The sequence below is a fragment of the Amblyomma mixtum genome, chromosome 3 (genome assembly GCF_055824585.1).
Source record: "Amblyomma mixtum isolate Tamu chromosome 3, ASM5582458v1, whole genome shotgun sequence".
Lineage (NCBI taxonomy): Eukaryota > Metazoa > Arthropoda > Arachnida > Ixodida > Ixodidae > Amblyomma > Amblyomma mixtum.
The window spans coordinates 328,357,257-328,374,829 of record NC_143014.1 but is presented as its reverse complement, the minus strand read 5'-3'; the positions used below and the strand labels follow the sequence as shown (position 1 = coordinate 328,374,829).

The following is a 17,573-nucleotide window of genomic DNA, read 5'->3' as shown; positions in this document are numbered from 1 at the left end:
AAATCTTTTTTCTTGGCTGGACTGTTTGGAAGACGATCTCCAATTCTGCTAATACAACATATCCCCTAAAATAAAAATTATAAAAGTTAATTAACGTATTCAGTTAAACAGCGAACTAAATAAAGTAGTTTGCCTCTTACTTGGTGTCCGCCGTAGCCCTCAGTATAGCCCCAGGGTTAAAATAAATCTAAAGGAATTTACCTTTCTTTAGAAGTTTTGAACCTTCTAAAAAAACACCCGCTATTCAAAAAGATGGAATCTGTATTGGTTCATGCTTTGCACCCATCCTTAGTGACATGTTCCTGGCTTTGCGCGACCAAATATTGAATAAGCGGTTCAAAGGGTCCCGTGTTTACGGCATATTTAGATTTGTAGACGACTATTTCGTGTTTTTAGAGTGTGACAACCTCAAATTCGAGCAGCAGTCCCTTCATGTTTCTTCACTGTTCTCTGAGTGCCTCAAACCCATGATTTTAACGCACGAAGTACCACTTAATGATTCCATTAGGTTTTTAGTTATTTCACTTCACTTCATCCCACGTATGTTGGGCTTTTGAGCCCCGTGGTCAGAAGCCCATACTGCCATTTTGATCAGCTCATTCGAAGTTCGTGAAAAGAGCAAATGTGCATTCAGTTTTTGACAATGTTATAAAGAAAACATGGGAGCACAGGTTGGAGCAAAGTTTCCACAACCATGTAGATCGTTTGACACAGGCCGGTTACCCTTCAGAATTTTTGGCCTCCGTCGCAGAAAAAGTTGAGGTGTGAAGTCAACAGCAAAATTGAAAAGGAAAAACCTGGTAATTGCGAAGCAATACGTGGTTCTGCTATTGTACCGCTTGTGGTGATGCTCTATAGACCTCCTTCACTATGCGACGTTACGAAGATGTGGTGGCGCTGCCGTCGGTGCTGACTTTCGCGCGGTAGGCAAAACAACGCCTCACTCCCCTACCTACCACGGTTAGCGTGCGGTCTGCAGTGCTCGGAAAAATCAGAATCGGCAGAATTACCAATGCCGACTAGCTGCGTCGCCGTGGCGTGCACTGAAAGGCACAAAAAGGGAAGTTCAGTAAGCTTCCACAGGTTTCCTGTGCACGAAGGTCGCCGTAAGCAGTGGGCGGCCGCGGTGAAGCGCGAGGGATGGATCCCGACGCCGGCTCATAGAATATGCGGAAAACACTTTGTCACGCAGGTAAGGTGATGCTCATTCACCTTTACACCACTGCGATGTGCCTGCGCGAAGGTCACCAATAACTTTCATTTGACTTTCTTCGCGAAATGTAATTGCATCTAGCGTGTTTTGGTGTGTAGGGCGCGATTCCGTAATTAGTACGGACAAGCAGACAACGAGGCAGCATTTTTGTGTCGGGAAGGCATTTTTGTTTGTTATCGCACGCATAGGATGCGTTAACCTATGTAAAAAATCGCTAGAACAAACTTTGTCGCATGCACAATTGTAGATATGCGTAGCGGCAGCGCTAAAGAGCAGAGTTTCACTCGGTCACGGTTGTGTTGTCGCGGCTAACCTAGCAATTTTAACGCGTGCTAAAGGGACTGCTGACAAGTTTCACCGTGTACACCGCTAATTGGTTTCATTGGCTTCTCGATGAAGAGTGTGCGCGTGTTAACTGCCGCTCATTACCTTGATCCAGCCTGAACTTTTCTTTTTTTTTTACCAAACGCATGCAGTCATTCATAATTCCAGCGCTGAATTGTGAACGTGAGCTGTGAGGTTTAACGTCTCAAAGCGACTAATGGGCTATGATGGAAACCTTAGTGGGGGGCTCCTGATTGATTCAGACTACTTCGGGTTCTTTAATATGCGCTACACATTGCACGGAACACGGGTGCATTCTGCGTTTCGCCCCCATCGAGACGCGGCCGCGGTGGCCCGTATTGAATCCGTGTCCTACGGCTATGTAGCCGAGCGCTTTAAGCACCGAGCATTCGCGGCGGGTACAGCTCGTAGCTGTAACGCACTCTAAAAGCGCAGAATGTAATTGCATCCGTGGTACACAGGAGGGCCCTCAGAGGACCCTCACCACCCCGATTATGTGCCGACGATATTCGCGCACAATAAGAACAAAAAGACTGCAGTTGCTGCTCGCCTGCAGCGCGCCAAGGACCGAGCGCTCGCTCGAGAAGTGCAGGAACCAATGGACACTTGTAAGTAGATGGGGATCCTGCAATAGAAGGTATCATATATTGTTGCTGATTTTTCCCTGGTTGTTATCTGCAGCCCTCAAGCTTACTACCACTTGCTGATGGAGTTTCCATGTCATGTTTTTTGACAGCGCCATCATCAGATGACCAAGTTTGGGAAGCTGACGAAGGCAGCAGTGATGTTAGTGAGCTGGTTGTAGGTCAGTTCCAAAGAAGACAGCACTTTATTAGCACAACAGGTCATTTTTTATTATTGTATGCATCACGCTAGTTACATTATTTCGGATTTTCAAGCTGAGTCTTCCCAGCGTGACACAGGAGTTGCTTATTCACAGCATGTCAGTGCTGAAGGTAAGGAAATAAAAACTGAGTATCTCAGTGAACCATTCAGTTCATTCATACACAGGACCCGCAGCTGCACATGCATTATGGAGAGAGGACAACATGCCATCTGCCACGTCAAGCACGGGTGATGAGCGGCTCGTAGCAGTACCATGCTACATTTGCAGTAAGTGTTTTGCAGTCATATGTGGTATGCATCATTTATAGCCAATGCTCTTGTTTCAGAGCCAGCATATCAAGCTTTGGAAAGAATAGCTGCTACTCTTGACAAAGAAAACAAAAAGCAGGAGCGAGACATTTATGTACTAAAGAAAGCACTGCATTATTCCAAAGAGAGGGCTGCAGAAGCAGAGGAGAATGCACAGCAGGGGCGCTTCTCAGCAAACTGCATTATGGAGCAGTGTGTAAGTGTTTACACAAGGTTGCCAAGCAAAGCGCTTTTCCTCTTTTTTGTTTCACTGTTTGAAAATGTGGCTATGTACGTTCCAAATCGCTGCACTGTAGCAGATGCTGTTCTAGTTGTACTGATGAAACTAAGGCTTGCGCTACTGCACATCGACATCAGTCATCGTTTCCGGCTCTCAGTGACAAGGATAATGGTAAAGAACATCCCAATCATTGCATCAGAACTGAAGCGTTTCATTATTTGGCCTTCACGGGAGGACGCATGCAGAACAATGCCCATGATGGTGTGCAGGAAGTATCCGACATGCATGGTCATAATCGACTGTACTGAAGTACGAATTCAAAGACCTTTAGGGTATTCTGCTAGGTCCAAAACCTATTCCCATTATAAAAGCTCCAATGCCATCAAATTCATGGTCAGCATCACGCCATGTGGTACTGTTAGCTTTGTCACAAAATGGGCATCAGACAAAGAGATCATATTGAAATCAGGCTTCTTGGACAAACTTCAGGAAGGAGACGTTATTTTGGCTGACAGAGGATTTTTAATCAGAGAAGAGGTTACCCATCAAGGTGCCAGGTTAGAAGTGCCAGCCTTGACAGCAGGCAAAAGACAACTTTCAGCCAAGGAAGTGGAAGATGCTCGGCACATCTCTAGAGTGCGCATTCATGTGGAGCGAGCCACTGGCCGCATGAAAGTGTTCCACATTCTCAGGGACCGACTGCCCATCAATGTGATGCGGCATGCAACAGACATTGTTGTGATTTGTGCTGCCATTACAAACTTGAAACCTCGGCTTGCATAAGTATGGAGCACAGCATGGCACAGAGTCTTTTTACTGAAAAGAATAAAAAAGAGCAGCAAATTGAGATGTATCATAGTGCGAAGATTTTGTTGTTTCTTTGCTTGTGTTGTGTGTATGACTTCAAGGATGTGTGGTTTTTATTGTAAAACTCCTGTAGGAGCCTGTGAAGGCTTCAGTGTATATAAATAATTATAGTACCACTTCTGGTTTCGACTAAAATTTCGAAATGTACTGCTATATGACTGAAGACTCGCTTCTGGTAAGCACAATGCTGTGGCCATCTGCACAGCCTCAGCCACTCAGTAATGAATGCCAGGTGAGAGAAGACTGGAAAAGTACAACTATGAACACGTTTATGCTGTCAAGCGACCTTCAAAACAGCCAGGCTGCTCTATTTACTTCAGCCCCACGACTGCAAAAGGCCAGTTATGTGTTAACTTAGCGCTCTCTAAAAACCATGCTAAAACGACATATAGCTGTCATCAACTCAATGCAGCGAAACTGAAGCCAGGCACTTAACAAATGTTTAATGGCTCAAGAGGCATGGAGGAAAATCTGATTGGGCACCCTTGTTTCTAACTGTTTCGTTGTAAGAGATGCAATACTAAGTAGCTTTTTGAGAATGATTCTTAACAATGCACAGAATTCTTCCACCGGGAAAAGCAGCAGACATTTTGGTGGGTCTTTTGGATATGCAAGTCACAAAAACAACAAAGATGAAACAAAGCTCAACAACCTCAAGAACTCCATCTCCCAAGCTGATGTAGCAGCATATATGTTCATTTCGTGGTGCTCACACAAACCATGTTCCTGCTCCCCTCCCACTTCCTCACGCAAATATTCCTGCTACAAGAATTGCAGGCGTTTTCTAAGCATATGTAGGCCAATTCAAGGAGGCAACAATTAGCACAACTGAGCTTCTTGATCTTCATAACAAGCTCTTCCTGCAAAGTATCAACACTGCTCACACAATCACATCTGCAGATAATACAAAAGCAGCACCATAAATAGTTGCAGCACCATCACATTTACATATTGCAAGTCTGGAGGTCACAGCAGCAACATGAGCTCTTGACATGAACATAGCACACATGCACCTAATTTGTTAATGGTCTTTAAATTCATGCATGCATTTGTAACACACTACAGTTAGGAGCTTCCTCTCAGCCACCACGGTGGTTCAGTGGTTAAGGCGCTCGTCTGCTGTGTCGGAGTATCCTGGTTGGAAGCCGACTGCGGCGGCTGTGTTTCGATGGAGTTGAAACGCAAAAGGTGCCTGTGTGCTGTGCAAAGTCCGTGTATGGTACAGCTCCCCATGTGATCAAGCTCCCTCACCTCTTTCTCCCTTTTTTATCTCACTCCCTCCTTTATCCCTTCATTTATGGTTCAGCTGTCTACTGAGACGGAGATGTGAGACAGACACTGCGTCATTTCCTTTCCTCAAAAAACAATTTTCAATTTTTTTTTTCTTCCTTTTACATTGAAGCTGAATGCCACATGGAATGCCCAAGTGAGCATAGGTTGTGTACAGTGATGTTCTTAGTTGCCAACCATCCTGGGTTACTACATGGGAAAAGGATTGAAATTTCTTGAAAAAATATGGATGCAGTAAATTAACTGTACGCATAGCAACAGAGGTTAAACCAAAATGCTCAACGAGTTCCTTGCTGAAGGTCTTCTAAGGTTACCATGTTGTAATTATTATCGCACACATTTGTTTCTGGTCCCTGATTGCAACCACCAAGTTTGGCAGGCATGTTAAGTTTCACTACGGTGCCAATCTACTTCAAAATTTGCAGGTGCTCTGGCCCTAGTTCAGGCAATTTCAATGGGCAACACTGCCTTTTCGACGTCGCAACCACCCTCTGCCCACAGTAATTAACAAAATTTATTTTGAAGAGCCGCCGCGGTGGCTCAGTGGTTATGGCACTCGGCTGCTGACCCGAAAGATGTGGGATCGATCCCGGCTGCGGCGGTCGAATATCGATGGAGGCGAAATTCTAGAGGGCCGTGTACTGTGCGATGTCAGTGCACGTTAAAGAACCCCAGGTGGTGGAAATTTCTGGAGCCCTTCATTACAGCGTCCCTCAAAGACTGAGTCGCTCTAAGATGTTAAACCCCATAAACCAAACCAAACAAAATTTGAAGCTTGATTTTTAGCTAAGGGCCATTTTATGCAAGGATTTGTCTATTGGTACTTCAGCCTTTCAACACAGCCTGCTATGTAATAAGAATAAACAAACTGCATGCATGAAAATAAAACGAACAGTATTTCCTGGTCAGCTTAAAACAGAGCAGGCAGCACATGCTCGGCCCAAACAGTACGAGCTTTTTGTAAAAGAGGCTTAAAGAAGGTGCTGCTGTATGTGACCTCCACAATTGCGAACTGGTGTGGCAGCCACACTACAAAATGGCATACGCTTTTTCTACAAACGTGCAGCTGTGTTTGCACTTGTGTAAGATAAGTGTGGCTCTCCAAAAGTGTGCCACTAGCACTCAAATATGAGGCCTCCAATGCTTGGTGGTGGGGCTTCTTAAGAGACCAAGGGCACTTGACCTCCAGTAGGCCCACACCATGGCAACTGCAGTGCCACAGACCATCAGGGGTCGCACCAAGCAAGGGAGCCTGGGGAAAAATATAGCAGAAGTAAATTCATGCTCCACAAAAAATGAATCAAGTTCCTTACGAAGCCACCAACTGAATGTGAAGTGAACAGAGACATACATCTGGATCAATCACGAAGCCTATTTCGTCGAGCTCGAAGTTGTGATGATGAGCTTTCATGAACTCCACGTACTCCTCCTTGGCCACCTTCTCTTTATCAGCACCCCATCTGACATCCTCAATGTTGAGTGGGGGCCGCCGCTGCAGGATGCTGTCCAAAAGGCCCCGGACATTCGTGCCTGGCTTCAGTGTTCGGATCTAAAAAAAGACGCAGCCCTTTTACTTCACTTGCTCCTGTAGTTACAAGTACAAAAATGAACTCACCCGGTGCATGGTAGTGCCAGTGAACCTTTCATACCTGGCTTCATGCCACAACGGTGATTTGGCCGTTAGCCTCGTGGATTTTGCAATTCTTTCAATATCTTTAAGTGGAAGAAACATGTCTTCAAAGATTTCTTCCTTAGTGTTCCGTGCTTTTTTAGAATTCCTGGGTGGAAAATCAGTTAAGCATAATTTTTTCCCACCCAAAGCATGCTGACTATGTTTTAAAGTTGAACATCTCATTTCGATTTAATGAAATATTGGGCAAAAAATATCAAAGGTGCAGCGCTCATTGCTCATGTTGATGGAATGCTAAGTGACATATAAGTACCCACGTCAGTTACCAACTAGCTTTCATGCGCCAGCTGATATACTCAGAGCTAGACGTGCAAGCCTAAAAAAGTATCTACAGTGCCTCGGCAAGGAAATAGTAATGCCATTTGTTTCACTATTCACGGTTAAGTGCACCTGCACACATTTCACTTATTTGTACTGTCACCTTCTAGCATTTCAGTGTGTTCTGCTATTATTACTGCTTTTATTGATCCCCTATTCATTTTTGTTTTTGTTTTTTACAGCTTGTACTTCAACTGAATGTGCTTGAGTTGGAGATCCAGAGTCATGTGTTCACTTCTCGCATGACCAAAAAAGGCAGCTGAAATTATAGGATGCACTGTTTTTCCAAAAGAGTAGGTAAAGGGTCGTCCATTCCTAGCTTGAACATGCGAGAGGTGCGGCAGCACTCTTCAGATGGCCAATGCGTGCGACATGGCCAAGCATCAAAGCAAAGTGGCACAGGTGTAAAAGGACCTAGAGCTGGTGCTTCTCGTCGCATGCCACTTTGCTTTGATGCACGTGTGAAATGGACATACTGGCGCTCTTAAGAGCGTAGTGATGCCGTTCGCATGCTCAAACTAGAAGTGGACGCCCCTGTGCGTTGATTTAAAATTTAGCTGCTAGTAGTAGCTGCCTGACGCAGCACAGAAAATCACATATCGAGAAAGGAATGTATAAAAGCAAGTAATAGCAGAACATGAACATCCTGGGTTGATCCTCAACTGTTACTGAATTATGCATGACAGTGGCAACAAGAATTTGCCATTCAGCAAACACATAACAAAACATACTAATACATGCAACCTCCAGTATTGTGCAAATGTGCTTTCATGAAGACAGATGATGGCACTCAAACATGAGAAATGACGAAGATGGCTGTTCATTCACCTTAAAAACGTGTACATTTCTTCATCCTCTGATGCTGAGTCTGTGTCTTCTGAATTTATCTTCGGAATACTTCTGAGAACTACAGCACTCGAGCTTTCCTTCTTCAGGCGCTGAAATATTTCAACGTCCCTTGCGTCATAAGTCTGAGAGGTGTGAATGGCTTCCGCAGCAAGCTTTCGAGCCTTCTTGCCTGGCTTGCTCAAGTTGAGCTGGTCAACTGGGACCATGGTGGCCAGAAATATAACACAATTACGCACAATAATAATTTAGTGCAGGTGTTACGTGTTTCAAGAAAGTTTTCTCATGCCAATATTAAATTTACCTTTTTGGACACAGCTGCACCCCAAGCACATGGCTGCGAGGTGCATGCCACATCTGCATTGCCCCGAGCAGCTGCCTCTAGAACAAAAAGTAGTGCTGCAACATGGCTGCACACTTCACCTAGCCTGAATAACAATGCACGTGATGATCACTCTCACATAAGGAAGCTTTAGAGGAAGACGTCAACTTACCTTAGGAGGGTAGCTGTGTAGGCCAGTTGGTGAGACATGAAGGCGCTAGACACCGCAGCGTCTTCTTTCTTGTCCCGTGTCCGCTGCGGTGTCTAGCGCCTTCACGTCAACTTACCCAGCTTTCAGAAGACACAGACTCAGCATCAGAGGATGAAGAAATGTAGACGTTTTTAAGGTGAATGAACAGCCAGCTTTGCCAGTATTTGTCTTGATGTGTCATTGACACACACCCACGTATCGTGGCCTTTTGCAGCCGCGGTTTGCGAAGGCATTACCTCGGCCCGCACAAACCTGATATTCATATCAGCTGGCCTCCACAGCCGACACTTTCGGACCAGTCCTGGACACGTGGGATAGTGAAAACATCACAAGAATAACAAATATGCTTTTAATCTCAATGTTCTCATCCAAAGGCACAACGATGGCAAAAAATTTCAATGCGTGAAATATCCAGCGTTTAAAACGGTACTTTTTGACCTAAAGCCGTTGTATCTACATCAGATATGGACTTCTGTGATAACAGCTTGGTCTCCGGAATTTAGCGTGTAGGTGTCCCGCAGTACGAAAGCTACCGAAGGTAAGCGATCGGATGACGCAATTCCACATCGGCACCTGCTCCCGGCCAGACGGCGGCAGTCGTCTCCTCGAGGGGAGCACACTTGACTTCTGGCTCGGCGCGCTGGCCATAAGAGTGCCTACTGCATCGCCTGCCTATCCTCTTTCTTCTCTTCCCGGCGCCGTCTGGATGCCGTTTGTGTTTGTGATGTTTTGTTTTTTTGCGAGTGCGGTGCGTCGACTCATCAGCGTGGACGGTGGAAAGCGCGGAGTGTGTGGTGCGCGAGCGTGGCGAGCGAACATGCATGGGACAGTGCGAGCCCTATGGAAGTGCGCGAACAATTGAGTTGTAGCTGTAATATATTCGTTGTTTATTCTCAATGATTTGTGTGTGCGTCGTGTCCTTATTAGCTCCCCCTCCCCCTTTTTTTTCATCTCTAACCAGGGTGTCGAACCGGTATTTTTTCGGGTTCGGTTCGGGTTCGGGTTCACGCCTTTCGGGTTCAGTTCCGGGTTCGGCTCCAGAGGGCCATTCCGTTCCGGTTCGAACCGGTTCGGACCGTCTCGAACCGGTTCAAACGGGTTCGGGACAAAAAAAATCAGAATGCAGATGGGTTTCAGTCAACCTTGCTATGCGTTTTCTTTTTTGTTGCACATCGCTATACAAAATAAAAAACGCAGATTTGTTTACGAGAACATAAAACTGGGCTAGTTGGTAGCGGTTGCTCAAGCAACGCAGTAAACAGGAAAAACGGAAGTCTGGAGACGACACAGACGCTGACTAACAACTGGTTATTACATTCTCGGAAAAGTATATGAAGGCGCAGGACACAGTGAACAATCCAAAAAAAAAACATAAGAGCACAGATTAAAACTAAAAAAAAAACATACTACGCATGCACATCGCAGTCGAGTCATGACATCTTTTTCAATGAAATTCGAAGACTATATTCCATAGTAGACGGCACTCCCCTATCTCCTTGACCTTACACAGTTGCCAAGAAAGCCTGGCTCCTTTTCTACGAAATTGATGTATGGTGAAGCAACACGCTCATCTGCATCCTTCCTGATCATAAAGGCCTCCACCATCTCCCTACAAATTCGATCAGGGTGATTAAACAGGAGACTTGTCTTTCTAAGTGGGGAAGCAGATGAGCGTGTTGCTTCACCATCTATTACTTTGGTAGATAAGGAGTCAGGCTTTCTTGTCATTGTGTGAGGTCCAGGAGATAGGGGAGTGCCGTCTACTATCGAAGTTACTCTTCGAATTTCGTTGAAAAAGACGTCACAACTGGACTGTGATTTGCATGCGCAGTATGGTTTTTCAGTTTTAACCTTTGTTCTGTTTTTTTGGGGGGGGTTGTTTCCTGTGTCCTGCGCCTTTATATACTTTTCCCAGAATAAATTAACCAGTTGTCAGTCAGCGTTCGTGTCGTCTCCTGTCTTCCTTTTGTCGTGTTTACTGCGTTACTTGAGCATGAGAAATTTTTTTAATGCGAGATGTTCTCATTTTACCCATTTTATTTATTGTCCGCAGCATAAAGACGAATTTACGGCAAGACCCAGCCGCAAAATGAAATGAACTAGAAATTATTGAAAATCGGCTATGTATATACGCTATAATCCACCTTATGAGGTGTAGGACGAAAAGCCGATGGATTTTGCATCTACAACCCCTTTCTGGCAGCTGTTAAGTGCTCGCCTGTCTTTTCTGGACATGCTCGCGAGCGCTGATTCATTCGGTTTTCTCACTCTTCGCTTTTATTTACTTGTACGGCCTCTCCAGAAGGCAGATGACAAATGTTGCGATCGGTCATTACTTCCTCTACCAATACATCTACAGCCTTACCTATACTTTCTTGATACTAGTCTATTAAAGCGAAGTCAGCGGATGTAAAGTGGAGCCTACTTTAATGGCCACATATATGACGAAGGGTCGCTTATTACGAGCGGGTGTGGTGCTACCATGAAAATATATGCATAAGGGCAACGGAAATTCGTCGCAGATACAGCGAACAACTCTGGCCACACCACTCGGTTACAGCGAACGAGGTAGCGCGGTGAACTACCCCGAAGTTGTAGAGGTCGTCTTTCCGCTAAGCACTCAGAGGAAATAGCGCCTCTCAACCTTCACGACACCGCCCCGGAAAGAACATGTCATACCAGAAATGGAATTAAAAGGCGGCACGTTGTGCGCAGCGCTAACCGGAAAGTCCGGCGTCCGGTAACACTGTAAACGCTAAAGTAAACACGGCAACGATATGCTATAATTCTCTATTTAAATAGTAAGTAATCGCCGGCCAAACCCGCGTCGATGGCCAACAAGGGCAATCATTGCCTACGCGTTCGCCGGCTGGGAGAGAGAGAGAGAAAACTTTATTTACAAAGGAATTCGGGGCACGCCCCAGGGTCCCCGCACGACCCCACTGCACTCAAGTGTTTATGTTCCTGAGGTCCATAACACTGGCAGCACGGCCGGTGGCGATGGTCTGCACGGCCGGGTCCTCCGAATGCAGCAGGGTCTCCCAGTCCTCCCAGGTCTTGAGGTTCTCTAGGTCCCGCGGGGAGGGTCCGCCGGGCAGAGGGAAAGGATGTGGAGGGAAGAAGCGAAGGGTTCTGGGCATAGGGCGCAAGCAGGAGTGGGGAAGGAGGGATGATAGTGGGTTAGGGTAAGGGGCGAGGGGAGAGTATGTGTTTGTAATCTGCGCCAGAGTGTTGCGTGTCTTTGGCGCCGCTACCACGTGCAGGCATTGTCATATAGCGGACAGTGCAACGGATGCATTCTGCGCCACAAGCGCTGCGCTACTTCGTCTCTGCATCAGCCCAGTAACGACAGAAGAAGCTCGAAAACACGCGTGACCAGATGATTGCAGATTTCTGGCAACGCTTCGTTGATCCATAGCTGACCGGATGTTTCCTCGGATAACTACGTTCCTGCGGACCACAAAATCGCAGAAGCGCCTGCTCTAACGGAGACGTGGAACACCAAGTGCGAGCTCTTCCCACTGCCAGGAGTCTCATTTACGTGGCCGACCTGCCACCAGTTGCCATGCACACTTCATTCATGATTAGTTATACGCCGACCCTAAACTTGATGTTTGGCAGCAAGGTCTCGACAAAGATTAAATGATCGCCCTAGATAACCTGGAAAGAGCCGCTGCAGTCTCTGCTTTGCACAAGTAGGCACGCATAACGCAGCTTTGTAAGAAATAATTGTCCCTTTTAGCGGCCTTAGTATTTTTGGCTGTTGTAAGAAGAATCCACTTGCTACGAACATCAGATATAACGAATGGAACCTGCGTGATCGTCAGGTTCGCTATAAGTGGGCTCGACTTAGTTTTAATCGGCTACAAAAACCTTTTTCACCTTTTAGACATGGACCTTACATGTTAAGACATACCTTCGCGCCAAAGGGGCGTTTTTGCCGTGGTCAGTGCATTTCTACCTGCCAGAGCAACGAGAAACAATTTCAGCAATAAAATAATATTTTTGTCATGATGCTGTATTCTTTTGGGACATACTTAAATAATCTCTTAAAAACCCATTGACATCATACATTTCGTTATAACATTTATGTCTGCAATGAAGAACTCTGGAATTCCGTGCGAACTCTTCGTGTTCATAGGACGCAGAACCGCCGCGTTCCACGAGGTCACTGTTCAGACAACAGTGCACTTTAACGCAGGAGGAATATGCTGCGCAAGTTCAACCTCCTGACTGGTTCCCCTTTCATGGCGTGTGCACCGTCTGTGATTTTCATGTGCGGGCGGAGGCAGGGAGTTATGGTGGCATGAGGCCTTATGCCGAGATCGCTGATTTCGACGCGGTCAAGTAAGACATGAGGAGGGTCAGATAGGTTCCAAATATTCCATGCAACAACCATAAAAAGAAGCCTACAAGATAGCCGAATAGCCTAAAGAATCTGCAAACAGAGTTTTCTGTTGCGCCGCCATTAGTACGAATCCCGCTGGGAGTCAGAGATTAGACTATGCATACTCTTTTAGTTGTTCTTTTTACTTCGTTTGCAGTATAGCCTGCTTTCCCAAAAATAACCGCGCTGCGTGCGTGCAGCCTCCATCCTTGATGCACACTCCGGTGGGAGCACATCAAGGCATTCACTGGTAAAAATGCACCTTCAGAAACTTTCACCCATCGCACAACCCCCTCATCACCCACTTGTAACCGATATAGCCGAGGAAGATTGTTGTGAAGGCTCAACGTGTTCAACGGCCCAAGCGTTCTAAGAAAAAAACACTAACAATCATAAGCCTGTCGCGTCAGACACGGGAAATATGACTACGAAAAGTAGATATAAGTCGCCAGACAGAGAATTTAAGATCGAGCAGTGCGAGAACAGCGGATGGAGCCACGCGCTGGCGACTGGCAGCAATATTTTCTTAGAAGCAGAACGATTTCAGCGAATCGGCAATAACGAAATCACTAGATCGTAGTTACATTGCATCGCAGTAGCATCCTTTTGGGCGCAATCACTATCGCATGCCAGCGAGCACATTTATTTCCGCATTGCCCTTTTGTGTAATCGGTATTTAATATTTTCCTTATTAGTACATCTCTACCGTTGCCAAGAACCCGCCTTTCGCTGCTTATTTCCGTCGCGCGCAAACAAGAATATGCGGATTCTAAAAAATAGAAGCTGCACCAATTTATACATCCTTCTTTTGGTAATGCTAGTAGCAATACCTCAGGTTTACGTGTCGAGTAGACATTGGGGCTATATCACAGACGGTGTAGTGGAGGGCTTCAGATTAACGGAGACCAGCTGGGGATTTTGGACGTGCGACAGAGCACGCTGGTTTTTGTATTTTTGGAATCAGCAGCCGAGCTCCACAGCCATTGAGCCATTTTTTTCTTTATTTCCCTACATACCCATCGCGAGGGGTTTTACTTAGAACTTGCTGCCTAAGACAATGAGCGCCTACAAAATTAAATCTTGCACTACTCATTGCTGTTGCTCAGTGGTTAGGGCGCTCGGTTACTTATTAGGTGAACCCGGGTTCGAACTTGGCTCCGGCGGCCACGTTTCGATGCAGGCGAAACGCAAAAGGCACCGTGTGCTGCGCGATGTCAGTGCACGTTAAAGGGCAACTGTGCCACTTTTTGAGAATTTCGCGATACTCAAGGATTCAAATCTATATAGGCTGTACGTAAAGCATGCTAAGTTTTTTGCACCACCATTTAAAATAATGACGTAATCGACGATTAAATTTTGCACTTCTCCTCAAAGCAACAAAGGAGTGCGGGGAAGTTCGGTGTTATGTCACGGAAGGTATGATTTAAAATTACTGCTGCCGTCAGCCACGCCCTGCCGTGCCTTGTTGGACGCTTCCAAACAACGTTCGGCGGGCTTTGACTTCGGTGGCGTTGGTTTTTTTCCTTCAAAGCAGGCGTTTATTCGTTTGAAATACTTGAAGGAATTGGTGAGCGCTATAAAAACACGGAAAAGGGACGAATACACAGGACGAAACGCTTTCTAACAACTGTTTAATCTCAATAGAAACATGACTATATACAAATAGACGGGAATAGACGGGAATAGACGGGAATAGACGGGCTCGAAATAGACGGGAACGAGAAATTATCGAAGCTTTCGCAATGCACGTTGCTCCAGATAAGAAATGCGTCAGCTCCCTTTCGGTGATGTTAGGGGGAACTGAGTTAACCTAGTAATCTTCGGCTGTTTTAAGCGCGCGTAGTCTTTACCTGTTTTTCCTTCATTCTTGTCAGCGCGTGCGTTCCTCCCTCTTCTGTTTTTGATATGATGTCAAATGTGTGTATATAGTCATGTTTCTATTGACATTAAACAGTTGTTAGAAAGCGCTTCGTCCTGTGTATTCGTCCCTTTTCCGTTTTTTTATAGCGCTCACCAATTCCTTCAAGTATGTATTTCCAACTAACCCCAGCAGTAGCTCTTTTGTCGTTTGAAATGTACGGATACTTTCGATGACGTCATCATGCGTCCCCCACTTAGCGTTGTGCGCTGCGGAGAAGCTTGAAGGCCGTCGCAGATTTAATTGGTGATTACGTCACCGTTTCAAATGCTAGGCCAAAAGGACTTTGCATACTTTACCTGGAAGTTTCACACATTCGACCCTTTCAAGCTCTTAGGATCCCCAGCTGGTAGAAATTATTCCGGAGCCCACCCCTACTGCGCCTGTTTCTCTTCTTTCTTTCCCTCCCACCTTCCTCCCTCTCTTACGGCGCAGTTCAGGTGTCCATAAAGAAGTGAGACAGACTGCGCCATTTCATTTCTTAAAAAACCACCATCACAACATTGTTGGCTCCTCGGGCTAATATTTCGTCTATTGGTGGGAAATGACGCAAAGAAAAGGAAGGAATTCTCAATCGGTACTAAAATGACTATAGACACCCAGTTTTGTTGCGTGTTTTCTCCTTTCAAATGACGCCATAGATATTAGAATGCATGGATCGTCGTGTGGTATTCGCCTACTGCCACTAAATAATTTAGAAAATAATTTTTTCTCCCACGCTGTTTCGGTTTCATCAACCGAATGATAGCTTTGACGGGAGTTTAACATTAGGTCACGTGAGGCACGGGAAAACTGATACAAACGCTGACACGTTGTTTTGACTCACTGTATCACTTAAATCAGCCGACTTGAAGACCTATGATTACAAGGAACGACGTATCAGCAGTTATATTGCCGTTTTATAGCACCTCACGCGACCTAATTTCCACTACACGTCACAGCCATCGTTATGTTGGTGAAACCGAAACAGGGTCAAGAAGAAATTCAGACATAAATTATTTATTATGTGTTAGTAAATATCACGCGGTGCTCCATGCACACCAACGTTTAACGCATCGTTTAAAAGAAGAAAGCATGCAAGCAAAAGTTTGGTGTCTATAGTACTTTACTGAGTCAGAGCAGTCCTAACATTTTGATTAATGATTTACGCAAATATGTAAAAGGGAGGAGGAATAACTCAAGATTTCCCATAAACCTGACGTACAAGTGTTTAAAATTTGCGGCAGTACATTACAGAAGCGTCAATTAGGCTTCTTCCCAGACACGAGACCTCCTGTGAGTTTGCTGTCGCATATACTGGGTATCATTTTCGCACTTCCCAGCGCAGACAGCTACGGGTGGGTAAATCTATGCGATAGATAATCTCATTTTGTCGGAAAACAAGACGTATGCCGGGATGCAAAAAAGTGGGGCTGAACCGGGTCCCGAAACGGTTCGGAACGGTTCCTTTGAATCGTTCCGGTTCGGGTTCAGTTCCAAGATGGCGAAAAAAATATGGGTTCGGTTCGGTTCCGGTTCCGGGCGAAAATTCGGGTTCGGTTCCGGTTTCGGGTTCGGGTTCAGTTCCGGTTCGACACCCTGTCTCTAACACGAGAAGGCTTCAGATTAATTACGAACACACGCTATTTTAACGTGTCCACGCATCGCGCAGGAAGCGATGCGTGCGTTGCCGCCGCTGCTCGGAGACGCAACGCATGCTGCTACTGCGCTACCGCAGCGATTCAACTAGAAGGAATAGCTGAAAGGTGCCATTGCGGGAATACGGAAGTGTTATTTTTTGTTCTATGCTAACAGTGCTAACACACTTATTTGCCGTGCGGTCGTAAGTACCATGCGATGGTGCTAATAAAGTACTGCGAGCAATGCGTCGTGCGCAGCATGCTGCGCAGTCTGCGCGCCCTGTTTACGCGCGGCGCGAGAAGAGACATGGGCCACTTACCTGACTCGTAGTAGTTGTAAGCCTCCAGAGCTTTGTGATTTTCAACGCTTTCTGCAGTGAATTTGCTCGGAGAGAACAGCAAATAAACGACCACGTTGCTCAACTTCACCGGTGGACATCGACGCTTCGCTTCTACGCCTTTCGCCCACTCACTTTCCGGCACGGCGTACGGGTCCGGACGCTGTACGCCGTAGACATGGAGCTTCTCCGTATAACGGTTCTGGTCCGCAGCGCTCAGGCTCACAAAATAATCGCTTACAGATAGCATTATCTAGCATGCAGACAAAAAAAGCACTGACAACTCGCTACCGGATAGCTTGGTCGCACAGCAACTGACTCCAGCTTCGCCGCTTTTTGCCTACCGCGAGGTCGCTAACGACTGCAGCGCCACCTCGACCACCTGGTTTGTTTGTAAACATGAAGGAGGTCTATAGGCTGGAGGCGGCATCTCATGGGCTTGACGAGAAGAGCGCAGTCAGGCCGCGGCCGTGGCTATGCGCCGCGCAAGGCAACGGCGTGAGATGGGACCCCGTTTTTAAGCAGATGGTATGACGTCACATAGCGCGCAGCGCCCCTGGTGAGAGGAGCGGGAGTCAGGCCACGGCCGTGGCTATGCGCCGCGCAAGGCGACGGTGTGAGATGGGGCCCCGTTTTTACACAGATGGTATGACGTCACATAGCGTGCAGCGCCCCTGGTGAAAGGAGCGGGAGTCAGGCCGTGGCTACGCGCCGCGCAAGGCGACGGCGTGAGATGGGGCTCCGTTTTTACACAGATGGTAAGACGTCACGCAGCGAGGTCACGCGAAAGGTCAAGCGTGGCTATGCGGCCGCGGCACGGCACGGGCGAGGTGG

The 17,573-nt window shown here is 46.5% G+C and overlaps 2 protein-coding genes across 2 annotated transcripts; one reads left to right on the top strand and one right to left on the bottom strand.

Moving 5' to 3' along the window:
* Positions 1 to 1,012: 1,012 nt before the first annotated feature.
* LOC149355898 (peroxynitrite isomerase THAP4-like) lies at positions 1,013 to 2,712 on the top strand. Its single transcript, XM_089577712.1, has 5 exons — positions 1,013 to 1,185; positions 2,015 to 2,166; positions 2,295 to 2,346; positions 2,447 to 2,514; positions 2,570 to 2,712. The coding sequence occupies exons 1-5, from the start codon at positions 1,013 to 1,015 to the stop codon at positions 2,710 to 2,712; spliced, it is 588 nt and encodes a 195-aa protein (XP_089433838.1).
* A 3,287-nt stretch (positions 2,713 to 5,999) lies between these two features.
* Positions 6,000 to 17,364, bottom strand: LOC149355897 (uncharacterized). The gene is made up of 9 exons (XM_089576214.1): positions 16,722 to 17,364; positions 8,636 to 8,778; positions 8,554 to 8,557; positions 8,439 to 8,451; positions 8,250 to 8,372; positions 7,927 to 8,160; positions 6,706 to 6,868; positions 6,442 to 6,639; positions 6,000 to 6,342 (listed from the first exon to the last, which is right to left on the bottom strand). Exons 1-9 carry the CDS (start codon positions 16,987 to 16,989, stop codon positions 6,001 to 6,003), a joined length of 1,488 nt encoding a protein of 495 aa, XP_089432340.1. The 5' UTR covers positions 16,990 to 17,364; the 3' UTR covers position 6,000.
* Positions 17,365 to 17,573: the final 209 nt, after the last annotated feature.